We start from the raw sequence: 17,441 nt of genomic DNA, 5'->3' as shown, positions 1-17,441 counted from the left end.
TGGTAAATACTGGTCCTATGGATTTTTTTTTCCCCTTATGCAGACCCACTGTGACTATAACTGCACAGCACAGTAAATGGACTTTGGTGAATCATCCTAAAAACAGTAGGCTCGTCTGATATCTACAGCTTGATATTTAATACACACCAGCTGATATGAAAATAGAACAAGGGAGAGCCTTCCAGTCCCGTTTGATTTCTTTTTTTTTTTTTAACATCTAGTGAATTTTGGCACAAGAGCCATATAATTGAAACTCACTAAACCTCTACCAATCCACCATTTTACATAATTACTTGGTGAGGCGGTCACAGATTTTCTATGAGCCCCATGAATTTTCTTTCTGGCTGGGTAGAAAGCAATCCAGGATTCAAAGTCCCACCACCAGATCTTCTGTATCCATCTATTTTACTCCACACTGTCTTCATGTATGTCTCCATACAGCTCTCATTGAAGTCTAGGCAAAGACTGAGATTAATTTGTAAGGTTCTGACCCATTTCCTCCTGAATCCCTCACCTTTTCCAGGAGATCCAGAACCCACATCAGTTATCTACCACCTCATCTCAACATTATTTAGGAGAAGGTAGGGAAGAGAGCATGAGATACAAATATTAGATTTTAAATTAACAAGTAAAATCTAAGAACATCCTTTAGGTCTTCTAATGAATGCATCTTGTCTGATCTATGTCAATCTCCTAGAATGCAGGTACCTTGGGACAGGAGTTTTTTGTTTGTCTTGTGCAGGTCCAATACATTATCAGTACTTCTCAAATATATGAGAGAGCAATTTATTGGGCACCTATCATTCTGAATAGTTGGGCTTGGGTGACAAAAGAAAATACTTCTGTTCGGGAGATTTTAACTATAAGCATATATGTTAGGAGTGCCAAAAGATATGAACATTTTGGCAAAAACTGAGGATTGCTTAAAAATATTCATGAACCAAAACTTCATTTTAACTCATGTATTTTATTCATCAGGATTGTCCAACACAAATGGAAAATCATGCATTAAAAAGCTGCATTGGCTCTGTGTCTGCTGATAGCTAAAAGCTGTTGGACTCAGGAGAGCACAGGGACTGCACTTGTCTCTGAGTCCTGAATGCAGTGGGAGAGTGCGCTAGGGCTACTTGAACATGTGCTTTCCATTGTGCTCTTGGACAAGGACCATGCACAGTCTGATCTCAGAAATATCAAACAGTGTTTTAATCTTTGATTTGATTTTCAAAATACTATCTGAGCCACTTGGTGAAATTGCAAATATTCCACATAGCTTATCAAGAGGTGTAAATTCTAGTCATAAAGTACTTAACTATTTACTCTCCCCCTGTCCTCTCTAAGCCCACACAGGCTATATTATTCTTCAAAGGACTTACTATAGATGTTCTAGTCACTTGCACTTTTTTTGCGATTTATTTCTCCAGGAAATATAGGAATGCACAATTCAATCCATTATTACACTATTATAGGGAATAATGAAGGGTGGTAATTTTCCCTAGTATAAAAACAAGGTGTTACCATTTATAACTCACAAGAACCCACATTTTATGTTTACAGGAAATCTGAAAGACCATCTTAAGTGTTGGGAGTGAAGTGTCCTATATACTAGTTAGCTAGCCTTGCCATCAGAAATCAATCTATTGTTTAGGATGGCTGCCAGGAAAATTCAGAATTCTGATTTACTCTGATGGGGCAAAAAAGCAGCCACTTAGATGCTGCGTTGCTTTAGAGATAGACATCCCTTTTAACAAGAGTGGATGAGAGTGACTTTGTCAGCTGCCAGGATTGACCTGTCTATCTGAATCCATGCTTTTAGAGAATATATTCAGTGGAGTCAGACATCTCTGTTCTACTTCTGCATTCAACAACAATTTCTAACCCTGAGGATACTGTCTTAACTAAAAACCTGAAATGTCACTAGACTAGAACACCTAGAGTTGCAGTAGACAACAAAGATGGATAATGTTTTCTTCAAGGTCTTTGATAGGGAAGGAAAGATATAAATGTAACAAAGTGTACACATCCCATGTTTTACGATGTATTTTTTTTAATGAAGTTCAGGGCTGGCCCTAGTTCTTGTTTAATAAACCTATATCTAATCTATTTCTTTTCAGAATAGAGCAGCAGGCATTTTTATAAAATAATATTTATATTATCACAGCTAATTTAAACTCTTGAAAGTCAAACATGACAGTAAAGCTGCTGACTGATCTTTCCCTATAAAAGCACCTCCATTTTAGGGGCACCATGACTGTCAAGATTTTGGAACTCTTTCAGTGTAAGCAGGGAGAGATGAGATATAAATATGTGTCTGGAAAATCCTTTAACTGAAGTCTGCAATCTTAGCACTGAAGATCTTGTTGTGTTATACAATTACAAATTGAGGGTTACCAGTTTGTTTGTTTGATGCAGTTACTGCCTTTCCAGTGTCTTAGTCATGATCTGAGGCAAGCCTGCTTAGTTACATGTTATAATTTTTATTGAGACTTCTATTCACTAATGTATTTTTTTAACCATGCTGTTCTTTATCATTCTTTTTCTTTTGCCCATGCCTATTTATACTCATTTCATTTCCATCTTGGGGCATTGCTGTTGTCTAGGTCCTGCAAAAGAAAAGAAAAAAAGGTTCAAATCTAAATTACAGAAATAAATCTTTTTATTAAATTGCAGGATGATGAAATCAACCAGCAGAGCCAGTTGGCTGAGAAACTAAAACAACAAATGTTGGATCAAGATGAGGTAAAAAATCCAAAGAACCTTTGTTACAAAAGTTTTGTTTCACAAAGAGCTTTTGTTTTTTAACATTACTGTATTAGCTATGCTGCTAGATGTCATAACTGGCTAAAAATCTGTTGGATAAGACAATGGCGAGTCCTTGTGGCACCTTAGAGACTAACAAATGTATTTGGGCATAAGCTTTCGTGGGCTAGAACCCACTTCATCAGATGCATGGAGTGGAAAATACAGGAGCAGGTATAAATACATGAAAAGATGTGAGTTGCCTTATGAAGTGTGAGGTCAGTTGCCTTTTATCTGACAGATGGAAGGATTTAAACTTTAAATTTGTTAGTCTGGTCACCTTGAGATTTTCAAGTCTAAATGAGCACACATTCAAGTACACCGTATTGCTGGGCCATAATATAGAGTAGGGGTGGGCAAACTACGGCCCATAGGCTGGATCCAGTCTGCTGATCCGTTTTAAGCTGGCTTGTGAGCCACACCGCGTGGCTCAGCCCCACTTCGGTCAGGGCGCAAGGTTGGGGGCTGCACCACCGGCTCTTGGAAGCCACAGCATGGCCCTTCTCTGGCTCCTGTGTGCTCCAATGGCCCCCTCCGGCACTCCAATGGGAGCTGCAGGGGAGGTGCCTGCAGATGAGGCAGCATGCAGAGCCACCTGGCCACAGCTCTGCCTAGGAGCCGGAGAAGGGATATGGCACTGCTTTCAGGAGCCACTTGAGGTAAGTGCTGCTCAGAGCCTGCACTCCTGAGCCTCTCCCCATGCCCCAACCCTCTGCCCCAGCCCTGATTCCCCTCCCACCCTCCGAACCCCTCAGTCCCAGCCCAGACCAGCCTCCTACACTCCAAACTCCTCATCCTCAGCTCCACCCCAGAGCCTGCACCCCAGCCTCAATTTTGTGAGCATTCATGGCCCACTATACAATTTCTGTTTCCTGATGTGGCCCTCGGGCCAAAAAGGTTGCCCCTTTCCCCATCCCCCTGATATAGAGGATGGTAACTCTGGGGTTTTGAAAGTGAGAAATGCTGGTAAAACATTTTTCAGTATGTTTGTCTTGTAAAATGCAAGCCAAGGTGGACATTAGCCAATTACCTGATTTCCTTGGGAATGCTGACGCTTTAAAAATTACTACTATTGGTGAATTAGTAATGCCTAGGATTGGGAATTACTGATGGGCAGGCTGTATAGTTTAGCGGAGTGTATGTGGGAAATGGAACCAGTTTTTCTTGAGTTTTCATCCTGGCACTGCCACTGATGTGCTCTGAGACCTTAAGTGAATCAGTTAATATCTCTTTATATCAGTGTCTGTGTCAGAAAAAGGAATGTGTGTGTTTAAATGGGGATGAGCCTTACCTACGTCAGAGAGATAGTAAGAGGATACAGTAGTAATTGTGTGAAGATGTAAAATACTGTATAAATGCTAAATCACTATTGCTGAGCTTTCAAAATGTAGTTGTGGTTTTTTTTGGAAAATTTGGAGGAGGTGAAATGTATCATAGCGAGTTAAATTCTCTATTTTTTGCTGTGCTTTCTTTTGCAGTTTGACACACTTTTTAAAAAATATTTTAAGCTTTTCTTGGGTCAATTTCTGCTGTTAAAGCAGTATAAATACAGAGTAACTCTGATACACCAGTGCAGCAAGTGAACTGAGATCAGTTAAACAGAGCCAAATTTGCTCCTTCACCCACCTCTTTTCTTTTTTGAGGGTTCTTCCTGCTTATTCCCCATATTTCTCACATCAGTATACAGACATCTAAGATACTGATTTGATTTCCCCAATGTTCTCTCTTTTCTTGCCCTTATTCCTCCTAAAATGGCCCATGCTTCACTTAGAGTCTGACCCTTGTTTTTGACTTACATGTGGGCTTTTGTCTCCCGCTCCCATCAAATCTAGTTTAAAACCCTCCTCACTAGGTTAGCCATAATGTAAAAAAAGAATTATCAGAAATCTAGATGAACACAGTGTGTCTCACCAATCCATCAGAATTCTTTGAGGGGGTCAACAAACATATGGACTAGGGTGATTCAGTGGATTTAATGTACTTGGACTTTCAGAAAGCCTTTGACAAGGTCCCTCCCTAAAGGCTCTTAAGGAAACTAGGCAGTCATAGGATAGGAGAGAAGGTCCTCTTGTGCAGGGGTGGCTCCAGGCACCAGCGCAACAAGCGTGTGCCTGAGGCGGCAAGCTGCGGGGGGCTGCCTTCCGTGACGTTTCTGCAGAAGGTTCGCCGGTCCTGTGGTTTCGGTGGTAAATGGGCGATGGGTACGCTGAAGGTGTGGGACAGGCGGACCTCCTGCAGAACCGCCGCCGAATCCGCATGTCCGGGCAGACCTCCTGCAGAAACACTGCCGAAGGCTGCCTGACTGCTGTGCTTGGGGCGTCAAAAAACATAGAGCCACCCCTGCTGTCATGGATCAGTAACTGGTTAAAATATAGGAAACAAAGGGTAGGAATAAATGGTCAGTTTTCAGAAGTGAGAGAGGTCCCTGAAGGATCTGTACTGGGACCAGTGCTTTTCAACATATTACATAAGAAAATAAGAACGGCCATACTGGATCTGACCAATGGTCCATCTCTCCCAGTATCCTGTCTTCCCACAGTAGCCAGGGAGAGGTTCTTCAGAGGGAATGAATAGAACAGATAATCATCAAATGATCTGGAAAAAGGGGTACATGGTGTGATAGAAATTACTCGAGATAGTTAATCCCAAAGCTGACTGTGAAGAATTACAAAGGAATCTCACAAAACTGGGTGACTGGGTAACAAAATGGCAGATGGAAAACATAATTTCAACTACCACTCTCAAGAAAGAGATCTTGGAGACATTGTAGAGCATTCTCTGAAAACATCTGCTCAATCTGTAGTGACAGTCAGAAAAGCTGACCATGTTAGGAACCATTAGGAAAGGGGTAGCTGATTAGACAGAAAATATCATAATGCCTCTGTGTGAAGCCATGGTAGGCTTGAATACTGCATGTGGTTCTGGTCATCCCATCTCAAAAATAATGTATTAGAGTTGGAAAAGGTTCAGATGGGGGCAACAAAAATGATTAGGGTATGGAACAGCATCCGTACAAGGAGAAATTAGAAAGACTGGGACTGTTCAGCTTTGAACAGCTGTGTCAACCTGTGGAACTTGTTGCCAGGGGATGTTGTATGTCCAAAAAAGAATAAGATAAGTTTGTGGAGGATAGCTCCATCAATGGTTATTAATGAAGGTGTTCTGGGATGTAACCCCATACTCTGCCAGAAGCTGGGACTGGATGACAGGGAATGATCACTGGATAAACTGTCCCTGTTCTGTTCATTCACTCTGAAGCATCTGGCACTGACCACTGTCAGGAAACTGGGATAGGTGGCCCATTCGTCTGACCCGGTATGGCTATTCTTATGAGTGTCATGATTAGTGTTGCATTTCACATATTGCCGGCATTAATACTTCAAATTACATTCTACAACTTGCTGATGTATATTCTTAACTTTATAGGGTTTTAAGCCATCTACTTCTGTTTAATAAAAGAATTAGTCCTTTGTGGATCTAATGTCAGTAAGTCTAATTTAGTGTCCAAATCTCACTCATTTTCACTAGTTCCCCATTTGTATAGTTTCTGTACTCCTGGGTTCTGGCATCTTTTCCTACCTTTAGTTCTTAGGCTATTTGTATCACTCTCCTTTTGGATGTTTGTTTACTGGGGAGTCTGTTGTATTCTAGCTCGTCTCCTGCCTCCCTCTGGATCCTTATTTAATATTAGTTTGTTTTCAGTGGCCTCTAATCCCTGCCATGGTGACCATTTTCTTTCTTTTCTGCATTCATTCCTGCTTCACCAACTTTATTATCAAAAGTCCTGAGGCTAGTGTTGTACCACTGGCTTAGAAGCTTTACTGGCTCTTCTAATGGGGATCTCAGTCTGTCACCTCTGGAGGCCAGTGCAATATTTGTGTTAGTTTGACTCTCTAAAAGAGGAAATAAAGGTTTTTGAGGCTTTGACTTCATGTCTGTAAACTTGACAAGCTTCTCACAGCTCTCATTGAAATGATCCACCTGCTGTCTACTGCTGCTTGTGATTAGTTCATTGATATATGATGCAGCGTGGCTGTTCTCCTTAATTAGCCAGAGCACTTATTTCTGGCTGATTAAACTAGTAGATTCAATGCTATTATAAACCATGTTACAGATAGGACACATGCTGTTATTATACCCTTAGAATTCCTTTACCATGGGATAACTATTTCTTTCTCAGGTGAAAGTACATACACTTGAGCTACATACTGCTATATGGTATTCTCAGATGAAGTTCTGAATCTTTGCAGGAAGGCCGTGCCTAAACTTTACTAGAACATGAGGGATAGAACTCATGTACTAAATTTAAGCTTAATTGCTAGATAAATTGTTCTGGTCTGCTTTCTTTGTATGTTTTGTTCATAAATTGACTTTTCACAGTGTTCCAGCCATCCTAAGATTTTAGTCACTCTTCCTTTGGATGGATGGCCAATAACTTGTTCACTCCTATATATTCTGATTCGTTTTCTTTGGCCTCTGTAGTCAGTACGCTGCTTCTAATAGCCCCCCAGTGAAGCTTACATCTCAAAGTTGTGAAACATGGGGAATAGAACTCCAGAAACACAGATCTGTACCCCTTAAGATAGAGAACTCCTTGCACCTATCTGTCAGTATTAAGGGTTATCTCTTCTTTGTGAATCAGTTGGTAGAGAATGAGATAACTAAGCTCTTGAAGTCTTGATTTCCCCCCCACCCCCTTCCCCTGTGATCAAGTAAAAGGTAGTATTCCCACTTACACATTAGGTAGTGTATTGCACCAATAGATTTGTGGTATTGTGAAACCACAGTGGTAAGCACATCAAAATAATTTTAAATAAATCATAAGGAGTAGTCCATGTCAGTTTAGTGGAGAAATACTTTTAAAGTGTTTGATTATTATTGTTTAAATCATCTTCTATCCCTGGGTCCTGATAAATTAACTAACGCTTCACTTTGAGGATACAGTATTACCATCTGGATGCATTTCCCTACTGGTGAATCATCTCTTCCACACTTTTGGAGCAGGGGCATGTGTCCTGAAACTAACTGGCTTACTTTCTATTATCCAGCTTTCCTCTGAGACAACTCCTAGATGCTGAATATATAGAAAGAAAAGGTGAAGAGATACTGTCTCAGTTCTGGTTTTGTATCTAGAGCTGAACTTCCTCAAGGCTTGGGGGTGAAGAGGTAGTGCACAGTGGTAGTTCAGGCTGACAACCACATGCTTACCTAACTTTTTATTACCCCTATAAAGTGTGGCAGTAGAAAGAAGAGCTTACCACACCATCTTTCAGAGCTCCATGTTTTTTCTTCATTGTTTTAATGGTCCACTGCCATGGCATGTTCATTATCCTTCTGGCTAAACTGAACAGGATTTAATTCCTCAGCCCCCACCACGACTACTAATTTGGCACTAAGGGGTGTGAGTAGCTTAGGAGAACTACATCTACAGCACTTCAAGCTCCATCCAACCCAAAAAGTGAGACCCTTAAAAACAAAAGCATCTCCTGAATAAATGTCCAGGATGTTGCCATTAGGATGACCCCGATCAATAACCCCTTCTTTTAATTGATGCATTAAATTTGTAGTCTTTATTTGGTGCTGCTTTTTGCCTTATTTTATTGTTTTAAAAAACTATTTTTCAACTTGGTGACTTTCCAAAAGTGTATTATTAGCAATAAATATTTTGAGATACTTTTCAGTTTTCTCTTTTATTTTAACACTGTTCTCCTACAGGTAACTTTACTTGAGAGGTTTTCCAGTTCAGAGTGTGTGCAATCTGAATTTTGAAGAATTTTCCATGGTTTAATTTTTTTTATTAAGATGGAATAGGAGATGAGAGTAGAATGTGAAATTGACCTCTGCATAATCTTCACCATCCTATAAACTTACCTACGTCCTTTCTTATTTGAGAATGAAATGGATTAGATGGGTATAACAGGAAGGTTGGAGACAGCCATCAGTCTGTGCTAAACCTGTGTTCTTTTTATTAATCAACAGTTTGTGCATAAAAATGCTTATTTTAAGTTGATCTCTGCAAATAATTTTTTAATTTTTTCAAAGAAGTCTGTCTATAGTTTCTTTTAACTTGAGTTAAAATGATTATCACAGTTTTTCCTGTTAAAATATTCCTTATAACAAAATGCCACAAGACACCCCAAGCTATTTTAGACAGCTTATTATGTGGTTCACTTCAAAGTTGTGACACTTTGGCTTGAAGTCTTTTTCATTTTGGTTCTTAGCTTGAACAGCATTGAATTCAGAGTAGAAAAAGCATTTGAAGCTATGAAATTGCTCAAAATAAGTTTTTGTTTCTGTCTGAAGCTTGTGGCATAATAGGATTTGATTTAAGCTTTCTTTTCCATGAGGTCCAGAGGTTTTTTGCTTAGTTTCTTCAAAGATGTATTTGCACATTCCACCTGCTGCTTATATTGTTTCTGATAGAGTGGCAAGGTCTCTTGTCTCCTGTAGTCAATGTTGTAAATCTTTTGAGCTAGTTCTTGGGGGAACAGCGACCTATTTGGGATCTCTGCCATCTATTTCCAGCTTTTGGCTTCCACTAGAAGAGATTATGAGAAGATCCAGGAGGAACTGACTCGTCTGCAGATTGAAAATGAAGCTGCAAAAGATGAGGTGAAAGAGGTTCTTCAGGCCCTGGAGGAATTAGCTGTCAATTATGACCAGAAATCACAAGAAGTGGAGGACAAGACCCGAGCCAATGAACAGCTGGCTGATGAACTGTCACAGAAAACAGTAGGAGCATTGCTGATTATTCCGCTATCTGATGACTGCTTTTTGCATGAAGTTTATCATTGTCAAAAAGACTGATTTTTAGGGAGATGTAAAAGTTTTGGGGAATCCCAGATACCTACTAGTCTGCACCAATTTATAAATCGTTTATTAATATTCTAGTCAAGTGTTTTACCTATCTTGAAGAATAAAATTGTAGTAGACTCTGATACTACTGTGTGGTAATTGTTGGCAGATACTTGCATACAACACTCAAAATATAATGGTAATTTGTAGGAGCAAAGCACAGTAATAATGTTCTTTCTAATGAGTAGACTTTCTTCTCAGCAGCTGTTAGCTTTATCCTCTCTTTGTTCTTCCAATATTCTGGTATGTAGATCTACTTTGTCACTACAGTGTCTCAGCCTCACTCACTAAGGGTATATCTAAACTTCACGCTGGCAGTGTAAATTCCAGCTCAAGGAGACATACCCACACTAGCTCTGATTGAGGTACCTGCTCTCTAAGAATATAGTCAGTGTTGGGAGTGGTGGGATGGGCTAGCTGCCCGAGTACAATCCTATCCAAGATGCTAGGCATGTACTCAGGGCAGCTAACCCCTCCTACCACTCATATTGCTACAGCTACACTCTATTTTTAGGGCTCTAGCTTGATTGGAGCTAGGATGGGTATGTTGCTTCAAGCTGAAATTTATCCAGTTAGAAGTGTAGGTCTACCCTAAAACTGCCAGGTTGGTGAAAATCTCCCTCCTTCACCCCTATCCCTGGGTCCTGCATCTTGACAAGCCCCACCAGAATGTAACATAAATATTTCTTTTCCCTGACTTCTCCGGCTGCAGTAGAGAAAACTTAGCATTGAGGATGAAGTAAGAGTGCCAATATTTACAAGAACATTTTGTATTCACTCATTTCTTATTCTCTTCTCTGATGATACACACCTTAGCTTCTTGGATGTGATCAAACTATATCACCTACTATATCCAAGTCTACAGGAGCTTCAAATCTAGATTTGGTTTAAATACCCAAAGGATTAGGCAGGATAGACTCTGGAGCATGTGTGAGTCATGCCTATTTGGGTCATTGTCAGGTTCTGATTTCCATTATTTTGTAACTGATACCAACAATATTGATTTCATGTTGGTAATGTTTTTAACATTATATTAGCAATATTCATTTTCCTGTGCTATTTGCTAAAAGGCATACTGACTGTCTGCTGAGGACACTGGTGATAAGGACAGGTAGTTAGATAGAAGGCATTACTGTACAAACATTAGAAAGGTGCAGATGTTGGTGTGTTTAATATGTAACTTGGATGTCAGACTCTGAGTGAATTCTGCAAAAAGATGAATAAAATAAATAATCCTGTATCCTGAAAGCCATAATTGACCAGTCTGTACCCATGGAGTGGCACTGAAACAAGGGAAAATGAAATGTGGGGTCACAATTATACCTCTATCAAAGGGGAGACATAAAGACAATCTTTTAAATGTAGAAATAGGAAAACTGACCTGTATGGGTTTGTTCTGTTCAGAGTATGAACTGTCAGTTTTCTGAACTATAGTTGCTGTTCTATATAAAGGGAATCATTGGACAGGTTTGTAATCTCATCTCTTAAATCTTTTCCAGACAACTTTAACGGCCACCCAACGAGAGCTGGGTCAGTTGCAGGAACTCAGTAATCATCAGAAAAAGAGAGCTACAGAGATCCTGAACTTACTGCTTAAAGATCTGGGAGAGATTGGAGGAATCATTGGTACCAATGATGTTAAAACGGTAAACCGGATCTTATATTGCTTTTTTCAAAAGACTATAAAGATGTAGTTCTGAGGATGGGTGGTATGGGTATTTATAGCCCCAACCTTTCACCTCTGTAGTCTGCTATTTAAATCCTCCTTGGATCACAGATTAAAATCATTTGTTTTGGTCTTAGTGGATGTTTTTCTAGGCCATAAAACCACCATGCAGCTTACGCAATCTATTGTGATGGCTGCGCTCTGTTCTTGAGAAGTCAAGGATTTGTATTAGCACCCGTTCAGCAGATCAGGACGGAGTCATGTGAGGAGAAATGTTTGTGGCTTATCATTTAAACACTGGCTGAATTTAGAAATTTCACAAATTTTCAGAGAAATCAAAGTATTGGTGACAAACTCAAGTATGTCAGTATCCAGCATTGGTGAATTTTTCTGATTACTCCGTAAATGTCAGCATTGCTATAGCATACGCCTGACTATAGCCAATGTAGGAGAAGAAACTTATTGATGGTTTCTTCTTCTGTGGAATAACAAAGTGGAAAATAAACGAATGCTATTGACAAAGTACAACCCTGGGAGTGGAAGTGTTTCTGGAGATACCTGAAATCTTGTGGCACTCACTGCTTTACAATTTGCATGCTGACTGAGAGAGCTGGCCAAGTTCTTCAAGGTTCTCACTTCTCCCACTGTAGATAAAGGAAATTTCAACAACTGGAAATGGTATTTTAATGGCCGCTGGCTAAAACTGTGCATCTAGTAACTAAACAGACTATTCAATGTAGGTGATATACAAATTCTCTTTACGCTGTTGACCATGTCACTTTTTTCTTTTGAAACTAAATGTTATGTCTAGTTGCTAGACCATTCCGGCAAGTTTGCATGAGACAAATCTATTTCCAGGTAGTATTTCATGTTGTCTATTTAGTGTACTAACTTTCTCCTTTTTGCTTCACTTGGAATATTGGAGCTGGCATCTTACTTTTTAAACTCTTTCCCCATACTTCAAGGATAAAAACAAATATGTGTCATTGGATACCTTGTCCATGACATACCCGTTGGACCTGATCCTGAGAGGAGTTGTGCACCTGCCTCTCTCTCACTGAAGTCAATGGGATTTGCAAGTGTTCAGTTCCTCTCTAATTACAACAACATGATCTTTGTCTGTCTGGCAATGTGTTTCTTGTGATATGTCCTGCATCATTATTTCCTGGAGTATGAACTGTTCATTTAAGAGTTGCTAGAAGGCCTATTTGGGTACGGGAGGGAAAGGAAATCCATGCTTGCTGAGGAATTCCTTGCTCAATGGCTAAGAGAAAATTGGGCTCCTGGAATTCTGCTGTTATCATGGGATTCCACAGGTTCTGAATGTTCCTTCGTGTATTAGTGGATATTAAAGTATTTAATAATTCTGGAAATTTAGCAGCTGCAATCTCAAAATAAGCAAAATAAACTGTCATGCCATTTCAGTTTTTGACTGATACAAATAGCCAGTAAATCTAGGGTTGATATAAGATTACAAGCAGCTCTGTCCAAATTAATGTGATCTGATCTAGAAGTTCTTTTTAACCATTTTTTTCCTAGTAGCACAAGAGTGAATCTGGCATAAGATGTTACAGCGACCCCTGGTGGCCACGTAATTGTATGTGAAATTATGTTAAAGGGTACAGTATTTGAAAATAGATGCTTACTATCTAGTGGAGGCCTTGTTCTAATTAAGAAGCCAGGGCTTTACAGGATAGTTTTCAGTGTAAACAAGTAATAATGGAGGGTGCTTTATAATGTCACTTTAAAAAGGGAGGTTCATGGCCTCTCCAGCAGCATCGGAAAGCTCTTCTGCAACGTGTCACTGCAATTAGGGCAAGGGTTCTAAATTATTCCAACTTTTAATGTTGAATCATTGGATCAGTGGTTATAACCTGAGCAGGAAGAATTAACTTCTGGCCTTTGTCTGACTTTTTTATCCAGGAAGTTTCTGAGAGGTTGAGTGATACAACGTCTTGGAATGTAAATGGGAAAAAATCCAAGCTGGTATACCCAGGACTTGTGAATTGTGCTGTGTATTACTGAGATCTCCTAGCTCTAGACAGCTGGTTCACTAGTAGAAAGTTTTCTGCATTGGCTATTTTCTTTTATAAGCCTGCATTAAGCAATGCAACTCTTTCTGTTTTTAGTTAGCAGATGTGAACGGGGTAATCGAGGAGGAGTTCACCATGGCACGGCTGTATATCAGTAAGATGAAATCTGAGGTGAAATCTCTGGTGAACCGCAGCAAGCAGCTGGAGAGTGCCCAGATAGACTCCAACAGGAAGATGAATGCCAGTGAGAGGGAACTTGCAGCCTGCCAGCTCCTCATCTCACAAGTATGCCTCTTTCCTCCTCCTCCTCCTTCTCCCTTTGGCAGAAGTCTCACTGATTTACCCTCTTCTTCCTTGAAATATCCTGCCTCCACCCCCAGCCTTCTTAAATATGCTACTTCTCAATGATGAGATCACGCCTGCTTGGCTGTAGATTTCTATCTCCCTCATACTGTAAAGTACAGCTTATCCCATACATGCTGAAGAAACAACTTTATTTCTGCAACTCTATACCTTTAACACTCTGCCTTTAACTTAAAAAATGACATGCAAATTAACAAAATTAATATCCAGTTCATTTGTAAAACATTCTGGGAGAGGCATTAGCAGATATACAGTATAGTATATGAAATGATACTGTTAAAACTATGGAGAATGGTACCATATAATTCTGAGCAGCAGGGTTTCCTGGTGGCTGTTGTGTGACCAGAAAAAGAGCTTGGAGGATTCCCCTCTGGGTCAGACTTTTTGTGATACTAAAGGGAAAAAAGGAAAAGAAATGTGCTACTGCCAATATGATGGGGTTTTGTTGATTCCACATGGTCATCACATCTCTGATTGTGGGGAGTCCACTACATGTAATTTGCTGGCACTTAGTGTGAAAAAACTGGAGTTTATCATTAAAATATAAGTATGAACAGGCCCAGTTTTGCAGTTTCTGTGACTCTCCAAGCCATTGAACTTGCTATAGATCTTGGTATGGAAAGGCAGAAGTTGTAGCATGCTTCTAAATGTTCTAGGAAGACACTAGACCAATTTGTGGCTGGATAGATCATTTGTTCAGAAATGTGAAATGAACCATGCATGGGAATGATCTTATCCCAGGGCTTTTTTTAATCAATAAAATTGTATACTGGAGTCTGGTAATACTTAACAGTTACATAGCACTTGTTCAACATGTTCAAAACACTTAACAAATGTTACCTAAGTATTCCACTCCACACCCCTGTAAAGGTAGAGAATCTGAGGCAAAAAGGTTAAGTGACTTGCCAGAGACCATTGAATGAGGCAGAATCAGAAGTGGGAGTGGAACTCACTACTGTGCTGAGATTGATGGTCCACACCTCTCTTCTGGTGTTTGAGTGCTTTTAGTGCTGTGTGGAAACCAACCAGATTAATGTTTTCAACCATGAGACCTTTTTTTCTTGTCATTCTGGGAGCCCTGTGAATAAGACCATGATGAGGCTCCCTCTGTATTTAAGCCTAGGAGGAAACTTTGCAACAGTTAATAGAGGTTTGGATTTTTTAATTGAGCCCTTAAAATTGAGTGTATCTGCCATGTGCTGCTCTAATTCCACACTTCGGGGAATGAGCTTTCCAAATGCTTCTTGTCAAACTTAGAAATCTAGCAGACTGTCACTATGATAGATGTGGAATTTGACATGTACTTTTAATTGAGAACTCAGTCCTGAGAGGTACTGAACTCTTTCAACTTCCATTAAGGTTAGGAGGTACTTGGCACCTTTGAAGCTTTTGCCCTTAATGCGGAAATATAATATGAACTGAAAAATCTAGACCTTTTCTCCATGCTGAGGCAGGTCTTCTTAAAATGAAATGATCTCATCAGTAGAACTGTAATAGCTCCCACACAGGCCCCTCTTAACTCAGAAATTAGGAATATAATTTATTTCAAAATAAAATATATTTTGTTCTTTTTACATTTGAAATGTGTCAGCTGCTATTTTTATTAATTAAAGTGACCTTTCTTGTTAAAAAATAGGAGCAAATGATCAGTGATGCTATTGACCAACACAACTGGCTTCCTGATAGTACAGTTCGAGATGCCCAGGAAGCTACTCAATTATGTATTCCATCCTAATGTTCAGTGAATTTGACTTTAAAATATTGCTGCTGGTTGATAACAAGCTGGTCCTGCATTCCATATAGCATTGTGGAAATACCTGTCATGCTGCATAGTGTTAACCGCAGGCCACAAAGAGTTAAGATTGCGTTGGTGTTACATCTATGGTAGATCCTGTACAGCACGTCCTCCTAGTAGGTAGCTCTGGATGCAGAGAGCTTTCACACATCCCTAATCTTTATAGGAAGAGAGTACCTGCATTTCTAAATTACAAGCTTTACCATTTATATCTACTTACTGTTCACTTTTTTTAAAGCATGAAGCAAAGATTAAGTCCCTTACAGACTACATGCAAAATATGGAACAGAAGAGAAGGCACCTAGAAGAGTCACAAGACTCGCTTAATGAAGAACTGGCCAAGTTGCGTGCTCAAGGTACTGTACTTAAAACAGGGTAATTAATTGTGGGGGGGCCTCTAGTCCATAGACTTTTTACCTCTGCAGGCTAGAAAATTGAGTATTGTCCAGTTGGCACATTGACAACTCTTCTGAGGATCTTGTATTTTGTTGAGGCTTTCCTTGCAAATAATGGTTTCCCCTGCCCACGTGTCATTCATTCCTCCCGTTACTAGAAGGATGACATGGCTGAGCCAGATTGGATAGTCGGGATTTTAATTCACTTGCCTAATCCCAGGCATTGCTCAGGGTCTCTCTGGAGCAAAAGCAAACTCTGAAGAGGCTGCATGGATGTAGCTAATGGGAAACCTGAATGTGCAAACTTGACAACAAATGATTTCCCCCATCCTCCTAATAAATTGTCCTGCACGCTTAGTATCCAGTCATAGAACAGTACAGCTGAGTCAATATCACACAGTTCAGGGACTTGCAGTACACACTGTGCTTGTTATGAAATTCAAAGTTAAGCCACAGCAGCCTAGTTCATGCAGTTGAAGCAGCATCAGGCCCTTCTGGTATTGTAATATTCTTCGAGTCCCATCTAACTGGAATAATTCCCCTAGTTGCTGACCCGTACGAGCCCTGTGAGTTGCCTGCTCTACAACTGGGGAGACTGCTCCCTGTTTGATCCTGGCTGAAATGCTCCTTTCCTAGCTGCTACCTTACATCCTGAAAATACATGGACTTCATTTTATGGATTGCAAATCAGGTTTTTGTGACAACATATGAAAAATTTATTGAAAGAGCAATTCTCTCTAGTGTCCTTAAGCCTCTGTAGCACACACTGCCACAGTGGGTCCTGATTTCCACCGTACATCTGCCAACCAGGACATCACCCCATATTCCTTGTTGAGGGTCCCTTCAGTTCCAGGAGCAGCAGGGTGTGTCAGAGAATTCATTATTTAACGATCTGGCAAGTCGTGTTTTGGCTCCACCTGCAGGCTTCCCCATCTAGTCCTAGGGGTAGGTGTGGCATCAGATGCTTTGGATCCTCTGAAAAGGTAGAAGAAAAGGATGGAAGTCAGCAGGGCCGAAGGACAGTGGGAAGGGTCACAAGTAGACACGAGGATGTTGGGAATGGAGAGGAGTTGTAGGTATATGAGGGGTATGACCCGGTGACAAGTGGAGAAGGTGATGGATGGGTTATCCACGTGTCACTTCAGATAGAACCCTGCATGGCCATATGTGAGTCTTTCTCAACAAATGACTCTTAGTGTGCCCATTTATTTTGTTACCATTACAAATGTATCGGAGATGGGTAATATGCGATATTCTTGAAGTGAGAGCTGAAGTTCTGTCTGCTTCTGGAAAGAAAAAGATGGTTGTAGTGATTTTTTTTTTAATGGTTTCAGATTCAGTGTGTTGAGTAAGTCTTTGGTTAATTCTTAACTTTTTTTTTTTTTTTTAAACTCTTAACAGAAAAAATGCATGAAGTCAGCTTCCAGGATAAAGAGAAGGAGCATCTGACCCTGCTTCAGGATGCAGAGGAAATGAAGGTAGCATAGCAGGCCACAATTATAGATTTTCTCACCAAGAACACTTGTCAAACCAACAAT

At 40.1% G+C, this 17,441-nt stretch overlaps 1 protein-coding gene across 1 annotated transcript in view; it reads left to right on the top strand.

Moving 5' to 3' along the window:
- KIF5C (kinesin family member 5C) overlaps nucleotides 1-17,441 on the top strand; it is a 131,196-nt gene that overhangs the window by 87,751 nt on the left and 26,004 nt on the right. The window contains 6 exon segments of the mRNA XM_030580769.1: nucleotides 2,668-2,736; nucleotides 9,322-9,528; nucleotides 11,151-11,297; nucleotides 13,447-13,635; nucleotides 15,747-15,864; nucleotides 17,305-17,381. Of these exon segments, the coding sequence (XP_030436629.1) occupies nucleotides 2,668-2,736; nucleotides 9,322-9,528; nucleotides 11,151-11,297; nucleotides 13,447-13,635; nucleotides 15,747-15,864; nucleotides 17,305-17,381 (807 nt within the window).

Source organism: Gopherus evgoodei, chromosome 11 (genome assembly GCF_007399415.2).
Source record: "Gopherus evgoodei ecotype Sinaloan lineage chromosome 11, rGopEvg1_v1.p, whole genome shotgun sequence".
In the NCBI taxonomy this organism is placed as follows: Eukaryota; Metazoa; Chordata; order Testudines; family Testudinidae; genus Gopherus; species Gopherus evgoodei.
Note: the sequence above shows the minus strand (reverse complement) of the source record. Positions and strands in the feature narration are given on the sequence as shown.